The sequence below is a fragment of the Rana temporaria genome, chromosome 5 (genome assembly GCF_905171775.1).
Source record: "Rana temporaria chromosome 5, aRanTem1.1, whole genome shotgun sequence".
NCBI lineage: Eukaryota > Metazoa > Chordata > Amphibia > Anura > Ranidae > Rana > Rana temporaria.
In genome coordinates, this window is record NC_053493.1 from 176,311,595 (window position 1) to 176,338,645 (window position 27,051).

At 44.4% G+C, this 27,051-nt stretch overlaps 1 protein-coding gene across 1 annotated transcript in view; it reads right to left on the reverse strand.

The window, feature by feature from the left end:
- The window catches only part of LOC120940503 (terminal nucleotidyltransferase 4B-like), a 1,128,146-nt gene that overhangs the window by 128,460 nt on the left and 972,635 nt on the right, over nucleotides 1-27,051 (reverse strand). The window contains exon 11 of the mRNA XM_040353420.1: nucleotides 3,145-3,260. Coding sequence (XP_040209354.1) covers nucleotides 3,145-3,260 — 116 coding nt within the window. The remainder of the gene's footprint in view (nucleotides 1-3,144; nucleotides 3,261-27,051) is intronic.

The window sequence follows — 27,051 nt, forward strand, 5'->3', positions numbered from 1 at the left end:
GAAGGAGTGTTTGGCCCTGGTTTGGGCCCTTAAAAAGTTGAACCCTTATTTGTACAGACAGGAATTTTCATTAGTCACCGACCACAACCCATTGGTATGGCTTAACTGGGTCTCAGGAGACAATGGCAGGTTGCTGCGGTTGATCTTAGCCCTGCAACCTTACAACTTCACCATCAGCTACCGACCCAGTAAGCAAAATGGCAATAATGATGGGTTGTCCCAGAAAACAGACGTCACTCCGGCCTCCTAGTTCCGGGCATCCCAGAGGATCAAGCCGGGTCTGCCGGAGTGTCCCACAAGGAGGGAGGCAAGTGACGGGAGTCACTTTTGGGTGCAGGGTGACCAAGAAAATAATGAACCCTGAGAATATGATTGGATTACTTCAAATGGGACAGTAATACTCATTAACAATCTCTCCCAAGAAATATGAAGATTTTATCCGCTGTACACTGTGGGGTCTATGACCAGGAAGTATAACTCCTAATATGGGCATTTAAGGAAGTTCAATGTAAGAGGCCGACCGTCTATTGCTTAACGATGTTGCCATTGTCTGGATAAGTAAATTGTGTTAATCTTGTCTGAGGCAGCTTTCCCTTCACCTATTAAGTGTGCTAATGAACTCACCTGCTGTCTGCTAAGGGATGTATTGACACTCAGAATAATGTGTATTGGGGACCCTTGAGGTGGTGGTACTTTGGATTCAGGTCCATGTCCCCCAAGACACACAGACTCTGGGAACCCTAGAAATGCCATATTAGAAAGAGTGACGGATTCATACTGTTGGGACTCATACTGTTAGGAGGTGCTGATGTCAACTCCAGTCACCTGTCTGTCTGTTATAATGTAAATTATTCTATTGTGGCTTCTCTTTCGCTCATTGTTGGTTGTGCTAATTAACCCTGCAATTGTATGAAGTAGTTCAGTGTTGATATGTATGATAATGTGCATTGTAGTTAGGGAGTCACATTGGTTGCATAAGGGATTAGTTAATTAGCTCATGTTAATTTATGTTTCTGGTAACCTCCTCTTTTACTGTATATAAGACTTCTGTATTCTGGTTCTAATAAACTGTCCGATTCCTACTTGATCCTCAATACAGAGCCTCGTCTCGTACTTGGGGGGGAGAAATATTCATATGGGTTTCTTGTTCAGCTGATTAAGAGTGTTCGGTAGCTGCCTTTTGTGTTCGGGAATGGAATGTCCTAAACAACTTAACCCCCAACAGCCCAGAAGGACAGCTACAAGAGGACACAGGCCAATGGAAGCACAGTATGAACGTCTAACGCGATCTTCCCTCAAGGACTTACTGGAGAACCGGGCCGACCGGCCAACAACCGTAAGAAGAGGGACATTATCACAGAACTAGTCAAAATGGATAGAGCCGAAAGACCCAACATAACCAAAAGGCCCAGTGTAAGAGACAGGACACCTGAAGAGGCAAGTTTTGATCGGGCTGTTAACATAAGTCTGAGACATTATGGTCCTAACCCTACAGCGGAGATCATAGGCCAAGTTATAGTGGCTGTGGACACAAATTGGCTACAGCAAAGAGGTGCTGCAGCAGCAGAAGTCACAGAAGCACCAACTGAAAGGAGAAAGGTACATTTTGTAGCTTTTAAAAATTGAATCTAAACAGAAGGGGAGATTGATGGGTACCTTGACGATTTTGAATGGCAATGTTCCCTACACCGGGTGCCCACAGATTTATGGGTTACCATTTTGTCTGGGAAATTGTCCGGCCGGGCCAGTGAAGCTTTCAAGGCCATCCCAGATGATATTATGAACTATGGACTGATAAAAGAAGCACTGTTGGCCAGGTATGCCGTCACACCGGAGGCAGTTCTGAGAGACAAGCAAGCAGACTGGAGACTCATATACTGAGTGGGCATGCCGCCTACACCGCACGGCATACTACTGGGTAACTGGATGCCAAGCAGTATCTGGGGAAAGAGGTGCTGCAGGTGTTCTTTGACCAGCTGTCCCCGGAAGTCAAGGAGTGGGTCTGGGACCGAAAACCTTTCACCTTGCCTGAAGCAGCTCGCCTGGTGGACAAATACACAGACGCCGGCAAACTGGATAACCCTGCGGTCAAGACAACAGCTCCGGTGGATTATCAAACAGAGGCACCCCCTCCAGCTGCCGCCTACCAACCACCTCCAGTGGCCACTTATTCTCAGCAGCCTAGGTTCAATTCCCAGGACTACTTACAACCCATCAGGTGTTTCAGGCGTAAACAGCTAGGGCACAAAAGGCTAGACTGTCCATTGAATCCAGCCAGGCAGTCCCAGTCTTGGAGAAAGCCAGCAGGGGGAACCCCCGCACATCCATGCCTGCGGCCCACTGCGTTCAGGAGGAAGAACAATGGGGCGTTCTGCACGAGGCTGATCTAGTACAAGCAGCTAACCGGGACAACAGCCAGCAACACAGGCAGACTGTCCGGGTTAATGGAAAGGTAGCCGATGGCCTACGTGATATTGGCACCACCATGACCCTACTATAGAAGAACCTCATCCCAGAGAACCAACACACCGGAGACACTGTAGCCGCAAGGGTAGCGGGAGGCACCGTTTTCCGGCTACCCGTTGCCCGTGTTCACCTGGATTCGGGGGTTGGTACGGGACACGTGAATGTGGGGGTGATGAAGGATTTGCCAGCGGATGTACTACTGGGTAATGATTTGGCCCCCCTCTGGGTGTCGTTACAGTCCTGAAATAGCAGGGGTGATTGCGTAATTATGACCTCAAGTGCTACTTAATTATTTTGCTTTTATTGTTTAGTTGCATGCTTTTATTGTTTAGTTGCATTCTAAAGAATAAAATGGATAATATACCTTTTAACTGATTTGTATTTACTATTGAAGATAAGAATATATATATATATATTTTTATGTATGTTGTCTCTCCCCGTGTTTAATATTATGGATGATGCCTCCTTTGGTATTTATCACAGCCTTATTTCCTGAATGCAATTACAGAATGTATTCAAGCTTCAAGAAAATGTCAAGTCCTATGAATCTGTGAGGTCTATGACTTCCCTACCTCCCTGCTTAAAAAAAAAACCTGATAGCCCTAAAATGTTTGGCACCAAAGCACTCACTTTGATTTTAAGAAACATTAAAAATTACACCACAGAAAAAACACTTACTGTATCATTGTGTGAGCAAGATGATGAAAAACCATTTGAATCAGAAGATAAGTGTAACATGTTACAAACTGTGGAGCCTCTGAAGGTTGCTGACTGTGCTTCTCTCTTTCCTTTACCTGCAAGAGAAGAATATAGGCTCTAAATCCTAATTCACCAATAATTTAAAGTTCATGTTTAACATAAAGTGCAACATGTCTATTTTCAGTTAACCTGCATCCGCTTAGAAAATACTTGAAAAATGTTCACACATCCCCATCACATGCAGTAGGCATAACTGTGGAGTATTCAATTTCCTAAAACGCTACTGTACATGGAATCTTGGTTTAATTGAGACAAAACATGTATTTAGCTAAAGCTCAATTGTAGCGTTTCACTAAATCAGGCAAAATGTATAAATGTAACACTTACTTTTGTAATATGTCTTAGGACCCTTTCACACTGACGAAGTCCGCCTGCTCAGCAGGCGATCTCCCCATGAATTCCCGCTGGGTAGGCGGATGACAGGTCCGTGTGCACTCCGCTGATGCAGAGCGGACATGGACACAGCCTGCAGTCCTCTATGGGCTATTAGATGGAAGCAGACTGCCTGTCTGTTTCCATCCGACTGTCATCCTATGAGATTCACCAGGCAATGGGGAACGGATCCCGTCTGTTTTTAGCGGACAGGGTTGGATGTTGGCGGATGTCAATAAACACATGTCTGTTAACATCCGCCACTCCATAGAGAGCAATGGATGGTCTGTCGGAACTGCCTGAAAAGCTGACAGGTGGACCTGATTGGACTAGCTGTGGGCATTAAGGCCCCCTTTCACATGGACGGACTAAAGAAATTGAGTTTCAGAGAGGACTCCTGATCTCTGTATGAAAACAGCAGTCTCATTGTGGTAACCTGACACACTCTCCCCCAACCCCACTGAGTCAGTATCCATTTAGCATTGAGTGCAAGTTTAGCTGATTAAAGAGCTCTGGTGCATTTTGTACTGCTGAAGAGAGACCACTGGTTTCATGCAAAGCAGCAGTCCACTTCACATTCTAAGGCACAGGAACAGAAAGTTGGACTTGGGGGTCAATAAGCTAAAATACAAAATACATAAGACACTGCGGTGTCTATTCTAATGACACATCACAGGAAGCACCTCCATGAATAACAGGGGACAGAATTAAAATTAGACTTGGGAAACTTAACATTAATAAATCACTGGGACCAGATGGCCTGCACCCGAGGGTACTTAGGGAACTCACTCAAGTAATTGCCAGACCATTGTTCCTAATGTTTACTGACAGTCTACTGACTAAAATGGTACCAGCTGATTTAAGAAAAGCCAATGTAGCACCAATATTTAAAAAGGGCCCAAAATACATCCCTGGGAATTACAGACCAGTTAGCCGAACATCAATAGTATGTAAGTTCTTGGAGGGGATGATAATGGACTATATACAAGATTTTAGTAATGAGAACGGTATCATTAGCAGTAATCAGCATGGATTCACAAAGAATCGTTCTTGCCAAACCAATCTATTAACCTTCTATGAGGAGGTGAGTTGCCATCTAGATAAAGGAAGGCCCATAGAAGTGTATCTGGATTTTGCAAAAGCATTTGACACAGTTCCCCCCATAAACGTTTACTATACAAAATAAGGTCCATTGGAATGGACCATAGGGTGAGTACATAGATTGAAAACAGTCTACAAGGGTGAGTACAGAGGGTGGTGATAAATGGGGAGTACTCGGAATGGTCAGGGGTGGGTAGTGGGGTCTCCCCCAGGGTTCTGTGCTGGGACCAATCCTGTTTAATCTGTTCATAAACAACCTGGAGGATGGGGTAAGCAGTGCATCTCTGCATTTGCGGACAATACTAAGCTAAGCAGGGTGTGAAAACCTTGCAAAAAATATCTGAACAAATTAATGGGGTGGGCAACTACATGGCAAATGAGGTTCAATGTAGAAAAATTACCTGGGGGTCCTAGAAGATGCAATGCCAAGCTGCTGCTAACAAAGCAAACAGAATATTGGCATGCATTAAAAAGGGGATTAATTCTTCCGCTCTACAAGACTCTGGTCTGGCTGCACCTAGAGTATGCTGTCCAGTTCTGGGCACCAGTCCTCAGGAAGGATGTACTGGAAATAGAGGGTGCAAAGAAGGGCAACAAAGCTAATAAAGGGCCTGGAGGATATTAGTTATGAGGAAAGTTTGCGATCACTGAACTTATTCTCTCTGGAGAAGAGACACTTGAGAGGGGATATGATTTCAATTTACAAATACCATACTGGTGACTCCACAATAGGGATAAAACTTTTTCGCGGAAGGAAGTTTAACAAGACACATGGCCACTCATTAAAATTAGAAGAAAAGAGGTTCAACCTTAAACTACGTAGAGGGTTCTTTACTGTAAGAGCGGCAAGGATGTGGAATTCCCTTCCACAGGCAGTGGTCTCAGCGGGGGGCATCGATGGTTTCAAGAGACTATTAGATAAGCACCTAAACGACCACAACATACAGGAATATACAAGGTCATACTGACATATAATCACACACATACAGTAGGTTGGACTTGATGGGCTTGTGTCTTTTTTAAACCTCACCTACTATGCAACTATGTAAATGTTAACTTTTACAATGTGGCAACTCTCTGGTGTCAAATCTTTAGTAACATGATAATAGTAACATGATAAATAATGATCTGCTTTTTACATTAGGTCACATATAATTGAATAATCCAATACTGAACTGGTAACAAAAGTTCTGTATTTTACCTTTTATCTGCCACAACAGAATTATGGGAGCTGTCACCGCTTACTTGTTTATGAAGGTGCAAGTTACAAAGCTTTCATTTTTAAGTTTAATTACCAAAACATAAGTATCAGGTCTAGAAAAATCAAAAGCACATAACACATTGGGAAAGCGGATATGCAGATGTTTATTCCAGGTTACTACCAAGTAGTGAAGAAATGACCTGGAGCGCATGCTTTAACAAACCTGCCAGAGATACAAGAAATGTTGATTCATGTATTAAAGTGATTGAAAACCCACAAAAAAAAAACTGCAAGACAAAGGCATAATGAGCTAGTATGCATAGCATACTAGCTTATTATAAAATACTCATCTTAGATGAAGCCCCGCAGTGGTCTCATTACACAGCTCCAGCCAGCGACATCGCTCCCGAAGTCACTCCCGTGCATGCGTGCAGGAGCCGCCGGTAACGGCACACTAACTGAAGCAACGACACGAACGTGCCATTGCTTCAGTACGCTTGTGCCGATGACGTTGGCACATGCCGATACAGGAAACATCTCCTAAACCGTGCAGGTTTGGCGCTATCCAGGGGTAGCTACAGGTAAGCCTTATTATAGGCTAACCTGTAGTCAAAAGTGGACTGTAAGGGTTTACAACCACTTTACTACCGGCCGCCATCAATTGACGGCGGCACGATAGCTCTGTTCTGAAAGGACGTCATACGACATCCTCGTCTTGCAGAGCCACTAGGGGGCGCACGTGCCCGGCATCCGCAATGGCCACCTGGCACCCGCGATTGCCCAGTAACTGAACAGGACTGTGGATCTCTGTGTGTAAACACAGAGACCCACGTCCTGTCAAGGCGAGGAGACTGATGCTGTGTCCCTTGTACATAGGGACACAGATCGGTCACCTCCCCCAGTCAGTCCCCTCCCCCTACAGTTAGAATCACTCACTAGGGTACACATTTAACCCCTTGATCGCCCCCTGGCGTTAACCCCTTCCCTGCCAGTCACATTTACACAGTAATCAGTGCATATTTATAGCACTGTTCGCTGTATAAATGTGAATGGTCCCAAAATAGTGTCAAAAGTGTCCGGTGTGTCCGCCGCAATATCACAGTCACGATAAAAATCACTGATCGTCGCCATTACTAGTAAAAAAAATAAAAGAAATAAAAATGCTATATGTATCGGTCAGGGGTTAGCGCCGTTACGATATTCCATTCCACCAACCCAAGACAGCTTCCGACACTCCACAATCCAGCAGACAGGACCCATTGGATTTTCCCCAGAATAACGAGACACAGCTCTGTTCTCTGGTTCCAAACAGAATGACTACTTTTATTGGTACCTTAGCTTTCTTATATACAGTTGCAAAGCATGCTACAGTAGTTACAGGAACAAAGACACACTCCACCCACTACATCACACAATGGGCTTCATACACATTCTTTTAGATAATTACATTCAGATGAGTTAATTATCCCCCAGACGTCCTGACTCCGACAAGCTATTCACCTGCATAATACACATTCCTATGTCAGACGGTCTGTCTCCGACAATAAGCTATTCACACCTGATACACAATACAAAGACGTCTGACCTTTAGAGGGTGCTCAGTCACATTCCACTTCTATCATCAATAGACTTTTCACACAAAACAGTGTCATTAGCATCACACAATGGAATGTCTTTCAGAAGCCAGACTCAATTAACACCTAAAAGTTAGACATCTGACCTTTACAGACCTAATTAGTACAATAGACACAAAACAGTATTAGCATCTCAACAGTCTATGTTAAGCATTGAAGGAGGCATTCTATTGACCTGTTGTGGACAGAATTAACCAAACTGTAATATTCCAAGATATCCTGCAAAACATGAATTATCATTAATGTCCCATCTCATGTAATCCGAGATATCAGTTCTCAGTCATCCTATGCCCAAAAGGGACATAGGATGACCCAAGAGTCATTAGTGAAGCTGGCACAGGAGTACCCCACATCCTTCAAAAGTCTCTGGGTGTCACGGGCCATTCCGTTACACTATAAATCTATCCCCTATTTTGTAGCCACTATAACTTTTGCGCAAACCAATCAATATAAACGCTTATTGCGATTTTTTTACCAAAAATATGTAAAAGAATACGTATCGGCCAAAACTGAGAAAAAAAAGTTTTTTTTATATATTTTTGGGGATATTTATTATAGCAAAAAGTAAAAAATATATATATATATATATATTTTTAAATTATCGCTCTTTTTTTGTTTATAGTGAAGAAAAAGAAAAATGCAGAGGTGATCAAATACCACCAATAGAAAGCTCTATTTGTGGGGAAAAAAATATTAAAATTTAATTTGGGTAAAGTGTAGCATTACCGCGCAATTGTCATTCAAATTGTAACAGCGCTGAAAGCTGAAAAATGGCCAGGAAGGGGGTGAAAGTGCCTGTTTTGAGGTGTTAAATGTTGCCAGGACATGTATTCCTATTTCCTGGAACAGCCCAGATCTGCTGACAGTAAGACACTGGTTTACCTGAGTGAATGACATACAAGAGATGAAAGACCTTTCAGCCATCCTCAGAGACAAGAATTTAAATGCTGCTTCAAGTACATTAGTCTCCAGTCAGATACCTATAGCAGGATCAATTAGATTATTTGAGTTCATGAGAAATATTAGATTGTGTTAGACCCCGATACCTTACTTATTTACAGTTTGTTCTAGGTAATCTACCCGGATATTTTAATTTTTTTTTAAATGTTATAACATTATGAGGGACTTGTCAGGGCTGGGCTCAGCCCTTCCTTTTCTGTGCTGGCAGCTCAGCTGTCAGCCAATTACCAGCTCCTATCTCTCCACAGTGACTCACCTGTTGATGATCCTTCTCAACAGTTCTGCCTACTTAAAGCCTTCCAGTTCATTTGCTCTCTGCCTTCACCTTTGTCAACATCACAGACTCTCCTGCATTCCTGTTGTGGACTTGCTCAGCGGACGTTCCTTTAGTCTCCTGATCCTGCTTGCTGTACTACTACATTCATCTCTGGCTCTGTGACATTGGCTTGGCCAACTACCCGATCACTGAACTCTGGTTATGTTTTGACTACGCTTACTCGGTTTACCTTTTTATTATTATTATTAATAAACATTGTGATTTTTTTTTTTTTTTAAAACCACTTTAGACTCAGCCAGGACAAGAGACTTGCTCATGATTTTATTCATTAATGTCGTCTCTGCTTTAGTTTCGCATCATTTGTGTTTTTTTCCGGGAACCAGTTTAATTTGCTTATTAGTTTACTACATTTATTTATGTTTCTCTCTTTTTTTTTTTACTTTTGCTAGATATTTTTGCCCATTAATATTATTTTTAAACCCTATTTAAGCTCTATTAGTGGGAAAAAAAGGACGCCAATTTTGTTTGGGAGCCACGTCGCACGACCGCGCAATTGTCAGTTAAAGCAACGCAGTGTCGAATCGCAAAAACATTCATGTCCGTTGCATTATGTACGGCTGCTATTTTTCTTGCAACTTCTTGTTCATCCAATTTCATTTTTATTTATTTTTCCCATTTCTCTATGAAATAAGGTTTTCCCAGTACTTCTAGGTCTGTCAAAATGTGATATACTCTTGATATCACATGTCTTAGTGCGGTTTGTACGGTGCATAATGTTTCTAATGCTGTTAGTTTCTTTCCGTCTCTAATAGGTAAAGGCAGAGAGTTTATCAGATGTTTTAGTTGTAAATATTTCCATTCATTGATATCCCACCCGTTTTTTTCTTTTATATCCTGTAGTGTTTTTATCTATCCCTGGTCTGTGATATCTTTTGTGCTGTCCCTATTTTTTTCCCAAACCATGTCCCATTCCCAGGGATGAAAAAATGTGTTTCCGTGAGTGCGATTAAAAGGTGAATTGTAAGTCCTTTTGTTCTGTCTATGAATTAAATCCCATAGTTTAAAAACATTTTTAGTTAATTCATGAGTGTCTGAGTCCAGTGCTCTGTGTTTCCGTGGTATTCATGTATTTTTGTGAAGTGCCGTTTTGCTTACAGTATTTTCAATCCGGACCCATTTTTACTCTTTGTTTCCCCATTCCACCATTCGTGCAAAAATCGTGGCCTTGTAATATCTATTTAAGTCTGGTGCAGATAAACCTCCATGTTTTTTTTTCCTTTGTTAATATTGCATATTTCAATCCCGGGTTTTTGTTTTTCCATATGTATTTTATCAGCATTGTTTTTATTATCTTAAAAAAGGTCTATGATATATCTAAAGGTAACATCTGAAATGTATGTTATTTTTGGGAGTATAGCTATTGTAATATTGGGGGTGTTCAGCTCAAGTGGGATATGCGATTTTAAGCGATTCACGCCAGTCCAGAACTATGTTTAAGGGCTTGTTGGCCCACTTTTATTGAAAAGGCAAAAATAAGCAAAATCCAAACATAGGTTTCCCACACAGGGGGTTTTCACTGTCCACACAGAACTGTACCTTCAGCCTCCTGGCTTATACGTGCCAAAGAAAATACCGAGCCACCTCGCTCTTGTCAGCAGTAGCACAACTGCTCAGGCTCCAGCATGGAGCTCTCCTGACTCCTGTCAGCAACCTTAGACTCAGGTCTCTGGGGTTTCACAGTGCACACCTGCACTATCCAGCTCTCTAGCCACTTCACAGTGCACACCTGCACTCTCAGGGTTCTCCCTTGCAAGCCTGGACTCCTCGGGAGGGTGGAGCCCAGAATACTGGTCCTGAGTCTCCTATCAGGCCCACACACACCTGCACAATCAGTGTGCTGATCAGCTCTAAAGCCTGAACCCAGGACTGGGGATTTTATTAACAATTGAGGAAACTGGAATGCCAGTTTCCTCTGTAAACTGCAAGCTCCCTGGAGCCCCTCAACCAGTCCAGCTGAAAACCCTGGGTCACCACACCCCTGGGGTACCACACTACTACACTATCTTAAAGAGATTTATCCTTCCTAGCCATAAAAGCGATCTCATTGTATTCTTCTTCAGTTCTATTTTGACCTTATTCAAAAAAGGGATATAATTTGTCAGGTACAGGCTCTCCACTGTTGATGTAAATTTAACTCCCAGATAAGACAGCTCTCCTCTTACCCACATGAATGGAAATTATTTTGTAACACAAGTTCTTCTTTTTTCCCCATTCCTATGTTTAGAATTTCAGTCTTTATAGGATTTATTTTAAAGTTTGAAAGTTCTCTGTACTTTTTTTCCTTAATTATATTTGGCAAGGTCACACTTGGATTAGTTATGTACATTAAAATATCGTCAGCATATGCTGCTACCTTGTGTTCCTCTTCACCCACTCTCGCCTCCCTATACTCTGATTATTCTGCATAGTTGCAATAAAGGCTCTAGCGTTAATACGTATAGAAGTGGCGAGAGTGGGCACCCCTGCCTTGTTCCATTGTGCATTTCAAAGGGTGCAGTGACATCTTACTATTGACCTTCACCATTGCCATGGGTCTACTAAACAGATTTTGTATTCATTGTCTAATTTTAGGTCCCAATCCCAAATGATGGAGCATATCCATCATGAATCCCCAGTCTACCCTGTAAAATGCTTTCTCAGCATCCATTGACAGGAGTAAGACTGGGGATTTTCCACTCTTCTTCTTACGCAGCAATAGTATAGTTTTTAAACTATTCTCTTCACTCTCTTCTGGGTATAAACCCTGTCTGATCTGGGTCGACCCAATATGGCAATCGATTCTTTAATCGGGTGGCAAGGATTTTTGCATATATCTTTGTATCTGCATTTAGTAGTGCAATTGGCCTATAGCTGGAACATAGCGTCTCATCTTTTCCTGGTTTTGGTATTGTTGTGATATGGGCCATTAAAGATTCACGTCTTATTTCCTCATATTCCCAGATTTTATTAAGGTAGTCTCATAGTCTTGGGAATAACTGCCTCTAAAAACTTTTAATATTTAATGGTGAACCCGTCCGTTCCGGGGCTTTTCCCAGTAGGGGTTTCTTTCAATGCTTTTATGATTTCTTCCCGAGTGATTAATGCGTCAAGGGCTGTCAACAGTTGTTCTTGGATTTTTGGCAGTTTTGCATCCTTTAAATATTCTTGTATTTTTATTTTCCTCTTCTCTTTCTCCTTATGTGTCTCTTCATTTCTGATCGCATATAATGCGCTATAATATGTTTGAAATGCTGTTGTGATATCAGGTGTTTTGTTCACCATTTCTCCTCTTTCATTTTTAATCTTCTCTATATCATTTAAAGACTTATTCCGTCTTAGCATTTTTGCAATGTATTTTTCAGGCTCGTTTCCCCCTTTATAGCTCTCCTTTTTAAGTCTATTAAACTCCTTGCTCCATAAGATCTTTTAATAATTCTCTTTTTATTATTAAGGCTCGTTGAATGTCCTTTTCAACTTGCTTTTTGTGTCTTTGTTCAAGATCATATATCTCTTTTAAGCTTTTTTGCAAGGCGATTTCTCTTTCTTTCTTTTTCCTGGCCCCGATAGCTATCAATTGACCCCTTATGACAGCCTTATGTGCTTCCCAAATTGTTGCTTTAGATAGATCTGGTGTTTCATTGATCAGAAAATACTGATCAATTTCTGTTCTTATTGTCTTCTCTACTTTGTCTTCAAATATATCTTCATTTATTCTCCATGCTCTTCTCCCCGACACTTCCCCTTTTAGTTTCAGCTTCATTGTCACTGGGGCATGATCTGATATTGTGGCTATTCCAGTTGTTGCCATGACTATCTCCAGTGCTCAATGCTCAATGTTCAATCAATATATAGTCCAATCTAGAATACATATCATGTATTGTTGAGTGATGTGTGAAATCTTTTACACTGGGATGTTGGATCCTCCAGATGTCTACTAATTGGTGTTCGTACAATTTTCTTTTTATCCTTCTTGGTTCTTTTTTTTCCTTATCTACAGCACCAGAGGTAGTATCTAATTTGCTGTCCATAATAAAATTTAAATCTCCAGCCAATATTAAGTGTCCTTTCTTAAAGTCCTTTAATATCTCTAGCAAATATTTTTTGGGATGCTTATTGGACAATAGACATTTGCCAGGGTGTATTTCGTGCCTTGTAAAGTTCCTCTCTGGGTCCACCTTCCTCTCCTCAATCTCAAAGCCAGCTTTATTCCTGAAACCTATTGCCACTCCCTTTGCCCTGGAATATAATTTGTAGACATGTGCACAACAAAAAATTTCATTTTTTTTGTTTTGTTTCGTTCCGTAGATTCGTAAAGATTCTTAATTTCGTAAGGCGCAAGTTTTCCTATTCGGACCCGTTCATATTTTTGTAACAGTTTTATTTTCGTTTATACTGAATGATTCGTAATTCTAATTTATTTTCGTTGATTTGAAATTCGTAATTTTGTTAGATGATAATTTTCATTTAATGGATTCGTAATTTTGTACTTTCGTAAATACATCGCGGCGGTCATTCGCAATCTCGTATTTTAGTTTAATTTTCAACACGCAGCTAATCCATAATAAAAGAGAATTATAGAGATGAGGCTAGAGATGTGTACCATGTGTAAAGATGTCAGTGTTTCAGTCCTTTGCTGCATATATATGAAAGTATTCCGGTAAAAGAAGCCGGAACAACAAGAAGGACTATTATGAATGCACTGACTATATGGTTAATCCAAAGTTACAAAATGTATTAAATATAAATATAAAATACACATGATAAGAAGAACATTCCTAAATAAGGACTAAAGGTCATTTTATTACAGTGAGGTTTGAGCCCATCCGGGTATTGATGAAACTAGCACTGTAACAGACACATACCGACAATACAAAAAATACACAGAACATACAGGGGGACTATCCGGACGTCAGATAGCAAGGAAGGATGTTTATCTCTGGGAAATCCCTGAATATATGCACAAGAAAATTGGGTAATAAATAAATAAATAAGATATACTATCCTTCCAGGCTCTCTGGAGCTCGAGCTACTAAGAAGACAGAAAAGCCAGAGACAGTAAAAATAAGAATTGAAGTTAAATCACTGGGCTGCAGCCATTATATAGAGGGCAGAAAAGACTGTATTGATCCTCATATAGAATATAGTAAAGTCCGCTGTAGAGGATTTAAACATTTGTATCCCTTTGGGGTCATAGCTGAATAAACCGATACACAGTCAAGATATTTTGGGGACCCAGTGGGGGATTGAATAAAATGGAGTCCAAATGATGAAATGGCAGTCTCACATTATATTTAGAAAGAAACACAGTTTCACATTAAGTACTTTACCACTCCTGGGTCGTTAAGTGCTTTTTCTGTCAATCAGAATTTAGGTCCATACAGATAGATCTTTGCTTCTGTGTGTCCGTTGCAGACGATTTAAAGCGGTTCTCCACCCTAAAGTGAAGTCCCGCTGATCGGAACCCTCCCCCCTCCGGTGTCACATTTGACACCTTTCAGGGGGGAGGGGGGTGCAGATACCTGTCTAAAGACAGGTATTTGCACCCACTTCCGGCCCGGCATTCACGGGCAAAAGACGGGCATTGCGTCACATCCCGTCGCCCCCCCCGTTGTGTGCTGGGAACACTCGGCTCCCAGCACACAGCGGGAGCCAACCGGCGGGCGCGACTCGCGCATGCGCCGTAGGGAACCGGGCAGTAAAGCCGCAGCGCTTCACTTCCTGGTTCCCTCAGCGTGGATGGAGGGGGGAGCAGCAGGGTGACGAGCGATCGCTCGTCATCTGCTGCGGACGCCGCTGGACTCCAGGACAGCTAAGTGTCCTAATATTAAAAGTCAGCAGCTGCAGTATTTGTAGCTGCTGGCTTTTAATATTTTTTTTTGGCGGAACATCCGCTTTAAATAGACTTCGGGTCCTTTTCTGCTTGTGCAGAGAGATTTTCATAACTGGGATGCAGCCAGGCTTTGATGAACTTTATAGTGCGAGTCTGGTGCTCTCGATGTAATCACTATCGCTGTAGTTTAAGCCATGGATGGTGTTCCCGGGACCATATATTCATAGGTATGAAATTGTAGCATTCTGTGTCGGTGACTGCTTCCACCGCTTATTGCTTTACTCGAAGCGTCTTCATGAGTTCAGGCATAGCATTTGTCTCACGTGAGAGAATCATACAGACGGGGAAGTCTGTATGGCGACCGGATAGCCGGGGGTTCAGGCCGACTAGTTTCGCAGGTTATTGCGTAGCTTCATCTGGGCGTACCGATGCAAGACAGGGGTTTCCTCTTTGTAGTGTCCTTCCCTGATTGCAATCGGAGATTAATCAATCAATTTAGAGAAGAGGAAAAGAAAAACCAAGGGCACAGATAATTGTATGTTTCTGTTTGTATGTTTCTGTTTGTATGATAATTGTGTGTTTCTGCTAGATACATCATGTTCATATAACGGTTAGCTGCTCAAACAGCTGTTTGTCCATAGGAAAATGCATATATTGTATTAGATCATTATTGGAGAAAAATGCTTAAACTAAAATGCATATATATTGATAAATATTCAAGCATGTAGTTTATAAAAAAGGAGGAGGGGAAAAACAGCAAAGATACACAGAATAAAAGATAGAAATGAAAGTAGGAATGGAGAGATTGCTCTGTAACTTGTCATAATTCACTGTGGTAATTATGTAAAGTAAGAATATATTGCTAGAGGGGATCAAAGTCCCGCTAGTGAAAACTATCTAAGCTTCCAATTCTTTGGAGTTTTAAATTTAGTGTCATCAATTGGTAAATCGATAAATAAATATATAATATATATATTTGGTCCCTTAATGCATGGATCAGAGGAAGTAATTCAGAACACATTAACCCCTTTAATAGCCATAGGGACCAAATACATCCCTCATTGCGTATTCCAGCACAGGTATTTAGACTGCAATCGCACAATAAATGGCGATTGCAGTCCATGTGTATAATTTAATTATACCAAAAGAGGTAGTGGTAGATGTCAGTTTAACCACTTAAGCCCCGGACCAATATGCAGCCTAAAGACCCAAGGTGTTTTTACAGTTCGGGACTGCGTCGCTTTAACAGACAATTGCGCGGTCGTGCGACGTGGCTCCCAAACAAAATTGGCGTCCTTTTTTCCCCACAAATAGAGCTTTCTTTTGGTGGTATTTGATCACATCTGCGGTTTTTAGTTTTTGCGCTATAAACAAAAATAGAGCGACAATTTTGAAAAAAAAGCAATATTTTTTACTTTTTGCTGTAATAAATATCCCCCAAAAACATATATAAAAACATTTTTTTTCCTCAGTTTAGGCCGATACGTATTCTTCTACCTATTTTTAGTAAAAAAAATCGCAATAAGCGTTTATCGATTGGTTTGCGCAAAATTTATAGTGTTTACAAAATAGGGGATAGTTTTATTGCATTTTTATTTTTTATTTTTTTTTTACTACTAATGGCGGCGATCAGCAATTTTTTTCGTGACTGCGACATTATGGCGGACACTTCGGACAATTTTGACACATTTTTGGGACCATTGTCATTTTCACAGCAAAAAATGCATTTAAATTGCATTCTTTATTGTGAAAATGACAGTTGCAGTTTGGGAGTTAACTACAGGTGGCGCTGTAGGAGTTAGGGTGCACCTAGTATGTGTTTACAACTGTTTGGGGGTGTGGCTGTAGGAATGACGTCATCGATCGTGTCTTCCCTATAAAGGGAATGACGCGATCGATGCGCCGCCATAGTGAAGGACGGGGAAGCCGTGTTTACACACGGCTCTCCTCGTTCTTCAGCTCCGGGGAGCGATCGCGACGGAGCGGCTATAAACAAATAGCCGCGCCGTGGTCCCGGATCGCTCCCCGAGCGGACCCGACCTCCGCATGTAGCGGGGGGGGTCCCGATCGGACCCCCCACCCGCTAATAGGCGAGGACGTACCTATACGCCCATGTGCCTGTACGTGCCATATTGTGGACGTATATGTACATGGGGTGGTCCTTAAGTGGTTAAGATCATCGAGAGAGCATAACAGGGACCACTGGTGTATGTGTAGTACATACATAGGCAGATCCAGTGACTACTTTCATAACCAAAGGGTTACAAAGTAAATGTGTGAGCGGAAAAATTCGCTTCACTTATCCATTATTCACTGCCTGTGTATATACACATATTTAGGTATATGTCTACCCGAAGATAAAAATGAAGACCTAGGTGGGCAGAAAGGGTTGAAGGTTAGGTTCACTGTTTTTTTTTTTTAAAGTGTATTTTGTGCGTGCACTCGAGAGAGGAGCCGGACTGCAGGAGTTGGGAGTAGGCAGGCCTCCCCCAGAGGCAATCTGCCACCTTTCTCCATGCCCCGGGTGGCAATGGCGGGTGTGTGAGGGGGTCCTCCCACACAGCCCGCCCTACCTGCTCCGCTTTGAAGCCCAACGGGGCAGAGGGACTCCCTATAAGGGAGTGAGAGGATTAGCCCGCTCAACCAGCCCCGTTAGTCCTTCGCCTCTCTTTTAGAGACTGCGTGGTCAAAGTGCGTGTGTGTTAACCCAATTTCGAGTGCGTGTGTAGGTTTTTGTGGGAGGGGGGTGGGCGTACTAAGCGCAGGCTTACCTCGCATAGCACACCCACCGGGAGCCGGGCTGAGACCACCAAACTCAATTCACATGTAGCCAAGACCGGGATCCGAACCCCTAACTGCAGAGGTGAATGGCTTGTCAGCGCAGTGCCAATCGCGTTGAGCCACCGCACCGCACCGCACCTGTTTAACCCCTGAGGTGCAAGGGAATTGAGATGGAATATCCACATTTTTTCTTTCTGTAATAGGATCTGGTCAAAGTCACCCCTTCTGGGCGAGAGATTGAGGGAATAAATGCCCTTCACTCTCATCCCATTTAACTTGGCGTTGTGAAAAAGGGCAAAGTGTTTTGCGAGTGGTTTATCGGGGTCCTTTTCCTTAATTTCTCGCATATGTTCCCCCAATCTTATTCTCAGTTGACGCTTTGTTTTGCCAATATATATTTTATTGCAGGGACATGTTAGCATATATATCACACGTGAGGAGGCGCAGTTGATCAGATCCTTAATTATGTAGTTCTGTTTATTATCAATATCCCAGAAGGTATCAGTTCTATCTATAAAGGGGCAAAGTTGACAATGTCCACAGGGGAACATACCCTTGCTTCTAGGATAGTCGGAGAGCCAGTTGCTTTCCAGGGATCGTGTAAACTCAGAGTGTATTAATATATCGCCTACATTTTTTGCCCTTTTGGCTGTCATTAAAGGAGCTGGACCTACTATTTTAGCAAGGCCTGGGGTGTTTGTTAACACTGTCCAGTGTTTTTCAAGGGTCTTTTTTACTAATTCCTATTGCGCCCCATATTGTGTAATCAGCCGCACCGGTCCGGGTGCGGTAGACTCCGCAACCTTTCTCTGAATCTGAGATATAGGTCTTCGCTCTCTTTTTGATACTCTTTTGGATTGGAACAATTTCTTTTAATTCTAAGAAATTGTCCCACTGGTATCCCATCTTTTAGTTTCTTCTTTGGGTGGTAGCTTTCTGCTCTTAATAGGGTGTTGGCGGACGTTTATTTTCTGAAGGTACAGGTAGTGAGAGTCCGAGCATCCACACTTATCCTCAGATCCAGAAAAGAGATGTTTTTTTATCATGTGTAAACGTTAGCTTTATATTTCGGTCGTTTTGATTAAGTGCTACCATGAAGGCCTCCAATGAGGTTATGTCACCCCTCCACACCATCAGGACGTCATCAATGTACCTGAGCCAGGTATGTACCTGGCTCAGGTACATTGGGAGGGTATATACTGAATCCTCCTCCCACATGCCCAGGTGTAGGCACGTGTACGCGGGCGCCCAAGGTGCCCCCATAGAGGTGCCCCTGGTCTGTTGATAGTATTTATTGTCGAACTGGAAGAAGTTGTTATCTAGAGCGAATAGTAGAAGTTTCAAGATGAATTTCTTTTGTGCTCCACATTGTGGATAGTGTTTTTCTAGAAAATACTCTACTGCCTTGAGTCCCCAATCATGGGGTATCGAGGTATACAAGGATTCGACATCGATTCCTACTAGTAAAACATCCTCATCCAGTTTGATCTCGGCAATAGATGCCAATACATCACGTGTATCCTGGACATATGATTGGAGGTCAGTCACCATGTTTTTCATCATACTGTCCAGATATTTCCCTATTCGTTCGAGGGGCCCTCTTATAGCCGAGACTATAGGTCTACCCGGTGGTTCCTTTAAGGATTATTTAAATCGCCTGCAACGGACACACAGACGCAACGATCTATCGGTATGGACCTAAATTCTGATTGACAGAAAAAGCACTTAACAACCCAGGAGTGGTAAAGTACTTAATGTTAAACTGTGTTTCTTTCTAAATATAATGTGAGACTGCCATTTCATCATTTGGACTCCATTATATTCAATCCCCCACTGGGTCCCCAAAATATCTTGACTGTGTATTGGTTTATTCTGCTATGACCCCAAAGGGATACAAATGTTTAAATCCTCTACAGCGGACTTTACTATATTCTATATGAGGATCAATACAGTCTTTTCTGCCCTCTATATAATGGCTGCAGCCCAGTGATTTAACTTCAATTCTTATTTTTACTGTCTCTAGCTTTTCTGTCTTCTTAGTAGCTCGAGCTCCAGAGAGCCTAGAAGGATAGTATATCTCTTTTATTTATTTATTACCCAATTTTCTTGTGCATATATACAGGGATTTCCCAGAGATAAACATCCTTCCTTGCTATCTGGCATCCGGATAGTCCCCCTGTATGTCCTATGTATTTTTTGTATTGTCGGCATGTGTCTGTTACAGTGCTAGTTTGATCAATACCCGGATGGGCTCAAACCTCACTGTAATAAAATGACCTTTAGTCCTTATTTAGGAATGTTCTTCTTATCATGTGTATTTTATATTTTTATTTAATACATTTTGTAACTTTGGATTAACCATATAGCCAGTGCATTCATAATAGTCCTTGTTGTTCCGGCTTCTTTTACCGGAATACTTTCATATTTATATATTTTGAAGTTTGTTGGCAAAAAGTCAGACGGTGTGTACAAGGCTTTATTATGGATTATTCCATAATAAAGCCTTGTACACACCGTCTGACTTTTTGCCAACAAACTTCAAAATTAGCAAGTTATCAAAAAAATCTGAGCGTGTGTATGCTCCATCGGACAAACTTTTTCGGTTTTCATCGGACAAAAGTTCGCTCTGCAAATGGACAAACTTTTCGGCAACAAAAATCTGGCCAACTCCCTTCAGACAAAAATCCACGAAAAAATAGGATTTTATGCTCACCGTAAAATCTTTCTCGTTCGTTCATGGACGGACACAGCCTTAATCTTGACTTAGTGGGTATTAGCCTTCCTTTAGGAGTTGACTAGGCAGAAACTTATATAAAAGGTTAACTTATCATACACACCCTATAGCCCAGCCCAGGGGGCGGGCCCTCTGGGTATAAACCCACTCTCTGCATCTCGCAGATCAGTTCATCAAAAAGTAGTACAAACATAGAAAGAAGGGGAGGGTGCTGTGTCCGTCCATGAACTCAGAGAAAGATTTTACGGTGAGCATAAAATCCTATTTTCTCTTTGTTCACGGACGGACACAGCCTTAATCTTGACTTAGTGGGATGTCCCAAAGCAGTGTCAAAATGAGGGGTGGGAACAGCAAAAAAATTAAACTTCACCCCAAAACAGAGCTCCTCAACTGAGGAGTTGTAACTCAAACAGCCACCTGCAAAACTTTGCGGCCGAAGAAGCATCCGAAGATGCACTCACATCAACTTGTAAAGTTTAGTGAAAGTGAGACCGGGCGACCAGGTCGCCGCCTTACACACCGGGGAAACAGACACTTGATGTCAGAAACCCAAAGAGGCACCATTGCCCTGGTCGAATACATTGTGATAGGGAGGGCCCGACCCTTTATGGCGTAAGTCTGATCAGGGTCTGTCGGATCCACCTCGAAATGGTGGCCGATGAGACCGCTGGGCCCTTCTTGGGACCAGCCACCGAAACAAACAGTGAGTCTGAACTCCGGAAAGCTCGGACAGCGTCTGAGGAATGCCACGTTGTCTCCTTAGGATTCGACGGATGAGGACACAAGTATGGCAGTACAATGTCTTCCTTGAGATCGAAGGTCGAAATGACCTTAGGAAGAAAAAAGGCTGCCCCACCTATCCTTGTGGAAGATCAATAGGGAGCCTTTCATGACAAGGCTGCCAGCTCAGAACCCGTCTTTACTGACATAACAGCCACCGAAAGGACCACGTTCTGAGAAAGTGTCAACAAGGGAACTTTCCTAATGTTCTCAAACGGTGGTTCTGAGGCACCTAGAGGTCATGCCGTTAAAGCCATTGACTGTAAAGCAGGATGACCTATGGGACCTTGCGACAGCAGATCCTCTCATAGCGGTACACGCCAAGGTGCATCTGCTATTCAAATCCCCATGGAGGTAGTGGAGGACGGACCCCCTGTAGAAATGTTCTCACTAGAGAGTGAGTCGCCAGGGGTCGCTGAGAGAAAACAGCCAGGGCAGATATCTGTCCCTTAACCAAATAAGTCCGTGGATTCCACTTCATTTCCTCGCAAAGGGCTAAGTAAGCTCTCCAAGTGCGATAATAAATCCTCCTAGAGAATAACTTCCTAGCCTTCCTCATGGTAGGAATCACAGAATCCGACAGGCCCCGGTCTCTTAGTACCTGGCTTTCAATAGCCATGCCGTTAAGCCAGCGACTGTAAAGCAGGATGCAGTATGGGACCTTGTGACAGCAGGTCCTCTCTCAGCGGTAGACGCCAAGGGACGTCTGCTACTAGCCGCACTAGATCGGCGTACCAAGGACGCCAAGGTTAATCCGGAGCAATTAGGATCATAGGAATCCCCTCTGCCTCCAATCTGCGCAGCAGGAGCTTTAGAGGAGGGAAAGCATAGATTAGCAGGTACTAACTCCACGGCGCCACTAACGCATCTGTCGCGTCCGCCCATGGGTCACTTGACCTGGCCACAAACCTCAATACCTTCCGATTGAGTCGAGACGCCAGGAGATCTACGTCTGGCGTGCCCCATCTTGGGCAAAGGAGCAGAAACACCTCCGGGTGCAGAGACCATTCTCCTTGGATCAGCATCTGGCGACACAGGTAGTCCACCTGCCAGTCTTCCACACCCGGAATGTATATGGCTGACAGTGCCAGTATGCTCCGCTCTGCCCACCTTAGGATGTGAGCGACTTCTGACGCTGCAGCCGAGCTACTTGTTCCTCCTTGATGGTTGACATATGCCACCGCCATGGCGTTGTCCGACTGGATCCTGACTGGACGCCCTCGTAGCCTCTGAGACCATGTGGAGAGGCACAGCCTGATCGCCCGAAGCTCCAGGACCTTGATCGGCAAATGGGAATCCTCTGGAGACCAGCGACCCTGGGTCGACTGAACCCCCCAGACCCCCCCACCGGTAAGGCTGGCGTCCGTCGTGATGACTATCCAGTGAAAGGAAGGAACGACTTCCCGGACAGAAGTGCCGGTGAGGTCAGCCACCAACAAGGGAGGCCCTGACCAAGTGGCTCACCCCGATTAGATAATCCAGGTATGATGGGCGCTTGTCCCATCTGGACAGAATTTCCTTCTGTAGCACTCGCGTGTGAGATTGCGCCTATGGTACTGCCTCGAAGGAGGCCACCCTGAGGCCCGGGACTCACATGCAAAGTGGAGTGACGACCCTTCTGGGATGTCAACTACCGCACCGCAGCCCAAAGGTCTGCAACTTTTCCACAGGGAAGCAAACCTTTGCCTCTGAGGAGTCCAGAATCAATCCCAGATACACTAGGCATTGAGTCGTTACCATTACTGACTTTTGAATGTTCAGTAGCCACCCAAGTGTCTGAGGGTCTGATGTTCTAGACACGCTCACCTCTAGATCTGAGGCTGAAACGGCCCTCAGAAGCAGGTCGTCCAAGTAGTAGGGCGAGAATTTGGGCAATCACCTTGGTGAACACCCTTGGTGCCGATGCCAGGCCAAAAGGGGAGAACCACAATTAATAGTGGTCTTCCCCGACCACAAAACACAGAAGTTTCTGATGCTTTCTGCATATGGGGACATGTAGATAGGCATCCCTGATGTCCAAGGATGCCAGAAAGTCCCCCGGCTGGAGGGTAGTAACGACAGAGTGGATTGATGCCATCCGGAATCCTTGTACCTTCACAAAGCAATTGAGGGCCCTGAGGTCCAGGATAGGATGAATGCCCTCCTTCATTGGTAGAATGAACAGATTGGAGTAAAACCCCTGAAACCGATCCTGTACTAGGACAGGGATAACCACCCCGCGTTCCAACAGGTCCGACGAGCTGGTAGTAGCTGGAGGTTGGAGGGAAAAAAATCTGTTTGGTGGGCAAGATAGGAGCTCTATCTTGTACCCTGATGAGACTACCTTGCGAACCCACCGGTCAGGGACCCGAGATGTCCACCGGGTCGCGAATTCGCAAAGACGTCCCCCCACCCGAGGATGGTGGGGCGCACCTTCATGCGGACGTGGTCTTGTTAACGGGCTTGCGAAACCAGGGACGTCTCTGTCCCTGAGCAGGCCGTTTATTGGCCTGTGGTTTTCTTCCTGCAGCGCTGAGCAGGCGAAAAACTGCTTGGGTGCGGTAAAGAAGGACCCCTGTCGCCGACGTGGCTCCTTCCCCTTATAGGTCTGAGGGAGCAAGGTGCTCTTACCTCCTGTGGCATCCTTAATAATGTCATCCAGGCAAGCTTCAAGAGTCTGTCGCCTTTAAAGGGCAGGTCCATTAGGGCCATCTTGGAAGCTTGGTCCGCCGACCAATTCTTCAAAGTAGATGGCGTAACAACACAGCCTGAGCAGAGGCTCTGGCCAGCAGAGGAATAGTGTCCAAGGCCGATTCACACACAAATTTTAGGCCCTGTACCAGTTGTTCCGTTAGGGCTACCTCGTGGGTGGAAGCGTGATGTGTTTGTAACCCATTGAGCAGTAACTTTGCCCACTCCATGAGTGTCTGGGACACCAGCGCCCCAACTATGGTTGGGCGTACCGCTGAACCTACTACAGTGTATAGGTTGCGGGATATTGACTCTGCCTTCTTGTCCGCCGGGTCCTAGAAGGCAGGAGCCCCCTCCACCGGAAGGGTGGTAAGCTTGTTTAGTCTGGACACAGGAGGGTCCACTATGGGGGGGCAAGGTCCATTTCTTTAAGAAACTCTTCTCCAGTGGGTAACGTACCGCTAGGTTTTTAGGTACAAAAAAGTTTTTTGTGGTCTGTCCCATTCCTTGTAAAAATGTTTGTCTAAATAAGACACACAAGGGAACACCTTAGCAGTGCGGGTCGCATTACGGAACCCAAAGTGGACCGGCGCTTCTGCTGCTTCTACAGACCCCTCTATATTTAGGGTATCTTGCACTGCGGTGACAAGGTCACTCACCAGAGCCTTCTTGCGAGCTGACCTTGGTCCAGAGTCATCCTCACTGTCTGGCCCCTCTAGGTCTGCACTGTCAGATACCTCAGAGTCAGGGTCCTGAGTGGTAGCTAGACCTGGCCCTTTATAGCCCCCGTTCTTCCACGCGCTGATTCCACCTTGGCAATGAAGGCCTCTAGGATTGCCGACATAGCGTCCACCAATACATCGGGTACAGGGGCATCAATTGCCAGCTCAGGTGTTTCAGGGAAAGAAATTTCTGTTTCTGACATCAAGCTGCCCACACGCTTGACACAGGAATTCCAAGCAAGGTGGACAACCCACCCTCCTAACTGCAGCAGAGATGAGGGGTACCCCCCCCAGAGGACTTACCACCCTTGAACCAGCAGTGCAGTGCCATTTAGCTGAGCTGCTTCTTGTCCGCTGAATATAACTGTCAGTCTGCTGAATGGCTGCTATCTACAAGGCTGCTGTCCTTATCAGCTTGTTTGCGAGTCAGCAGCGTGTGTCTGTTTGGCTGCTGAGTCAAGCATACTGAGGCCCCAAAAGCATGGCCACCAGTGCTGTAATACTTGCATGGGCTACAAAAAAATGGCCGCCGAGCGGGACACTAGAGGCTGCCGAACTCTGAGTAGAGGCCAACAGTGGCTACAAGAAAATGGCCGCCGTAGTGCATATAGACCCCAGAAAGAAAATGGCTGCCAGGTATACAAACAATCCAGCATGGTCCAGACACACAGCAGCAGAATCGCTTATGCAGCTCTCTACATTGAAAGAGGGAAGCAGCAGCTGACAACATGGACACAAGTTATTGGTGGGACCTAATCGGTAAAATCAAACAAGGGCTGCTTGGGGCCTAGTTGATTGACCATAGATCAAAAAGAAGGAAAGGTTGGGATTTTCAAGGCACTGATATGAGACAATGTATTAAAAATATATAAATATTTATTTGACAAAATAGAACAATACAAAAAGTACAGGACATTTGGGACAAACCCCACAAATCAGATCGATCACAAGACCGATATTGTCTAATCGGTGGAGTCGTAATCTCGACCGGTTTTGCAGTATAAAACTGCTTCTTCAGGAGAATGTCTAGAAAATACAGGTAAGACATAATAAAACAACAAGCAATTATATACAATAAATTAATAATAAAGAAATTTCATTGGATCAGTGTTGCACTTTGTAGGAGAGTCACAAGACTACTCACCTCGGTTTACCAAAGTGATCGTGTTCTGGCTCAGGCAATACCCCCTGGGGCGCACGTGGGGGATAATAAAGACGGGCTCTAAAGGATAAGGTTGATTAGTTAGTCCTAGTAGTTAGTATGAATCAGGTACAAACGGTTATTGAGAAAGAGGATGGGGAAAGAGGGAGGAAAGGGGTGGGGGAGGGGGGGTTTAAAGAGGGGGGAGGGGGGAATGGGAAAAGGAGGGGAGAAAGTAGAAAGGGGGGGGGCCAGAAGGAGAAAGAGGAGGGGGGAAAGGGAAGGGGTGTAAGGTAGAAGGGGAGGGGGAAGGGGGGGAAAGTAGTGAGTTGGGGTGGTTGGACAGGGGAGGGAGAAAGGTGGGGTGGAAGGGAGTGAGGTAGGAGTGTAGGGAGAGGGGGGAAAAAGGAAAAAAGAAAAAGGGGGGGGAGGGTATGGATAGGGAGGGGTGGGGGAAAAAAGAAGGGGGGGAAAGGGTAGGGGGGAGGGGAAAATTAGGGGAAGAAGGCCAGGAAAGGGGAAAGGAAAGTGGAAGTGAGGGTGGAGCAGGGGGATGAAAAAGGACAGGGGGATAGAAAGGAAAAGAAAACGGACAAGAGAGAAGGGTGGGGGAGGGGGGGGGGAAGGGGGAAGGGGGGGGGGGGGGGGGAAAGGGGAAAAAAGTTTTTTGGGGAGGAGGGGGGGGGGGGGGGAGAAGGAAGGGAGAGGGAGGGGGGGAGAGAGGGAGTTTGTTGGTGGGGGGGCAGAGAAGAGAAGAGGGTAGATAGTGGGGATCCAAGACAACCAAACAAGACTGAGGAGGACAAGCGGGAAGTGCTGGTGAATGGGTGAAGGGGACACCAGGAAGTGATGACAAGTGCTGGAATAGCAAGGGTTGATTTAAACTAAAGCTTACCGGTCAATATTTAGTAATCAATTTAATGATACTGGGGCGAGTGACACAAAGTTTTAAAAGAGGAACCGGCAGGATGGCAATAGAGCCAGAGTATTTTAACACAGGCGGTAACCAATCTAAGGAAGACATAGGACCAAACATATAGTTTGGAGGTAAGTGTCTGGGATAGTCAAATGGCATGATGGGTACAGTGCAAAGTGAGCATTGGCAATATAGCTTACCAGGTTCCGTGGAGTGTCAGCGCGTCCCCAGGGAGAGCTCCGTGCGTCTCACTCAAGCTGCTTGTGGAGCAGCTTAAATGGGATATCCCAAGTCGCGTCACAGGTCACATGGGCGTGACGTAGACGCGACTCACCATCCAGACAGCCACGCATTCGTTGATGTGCGGCCGTGCAGTCCTGAGACCCAATGGCAGAGAGCCGGGTTCAGGGCTGCAAATCGCGGGCTCCGATTGGAGCCCATGATCTGAATGGACCAGCGTACGCCAACCAATTAGAAGGGGAGAGGCCACGGCCGGCCCGATCACATGACCAAGGTCCTAAGCTGACAAAGCACAACATTGAAACATACACAGGATAAAAAAGAGATTTTTAATACAGCTTACCTGTAAAATCTTTTTCTTGGAGTACATCACGGGACACAGAGCGGCATATTCATTACTATATGGGGTTATATGGAGTACCTTCAGG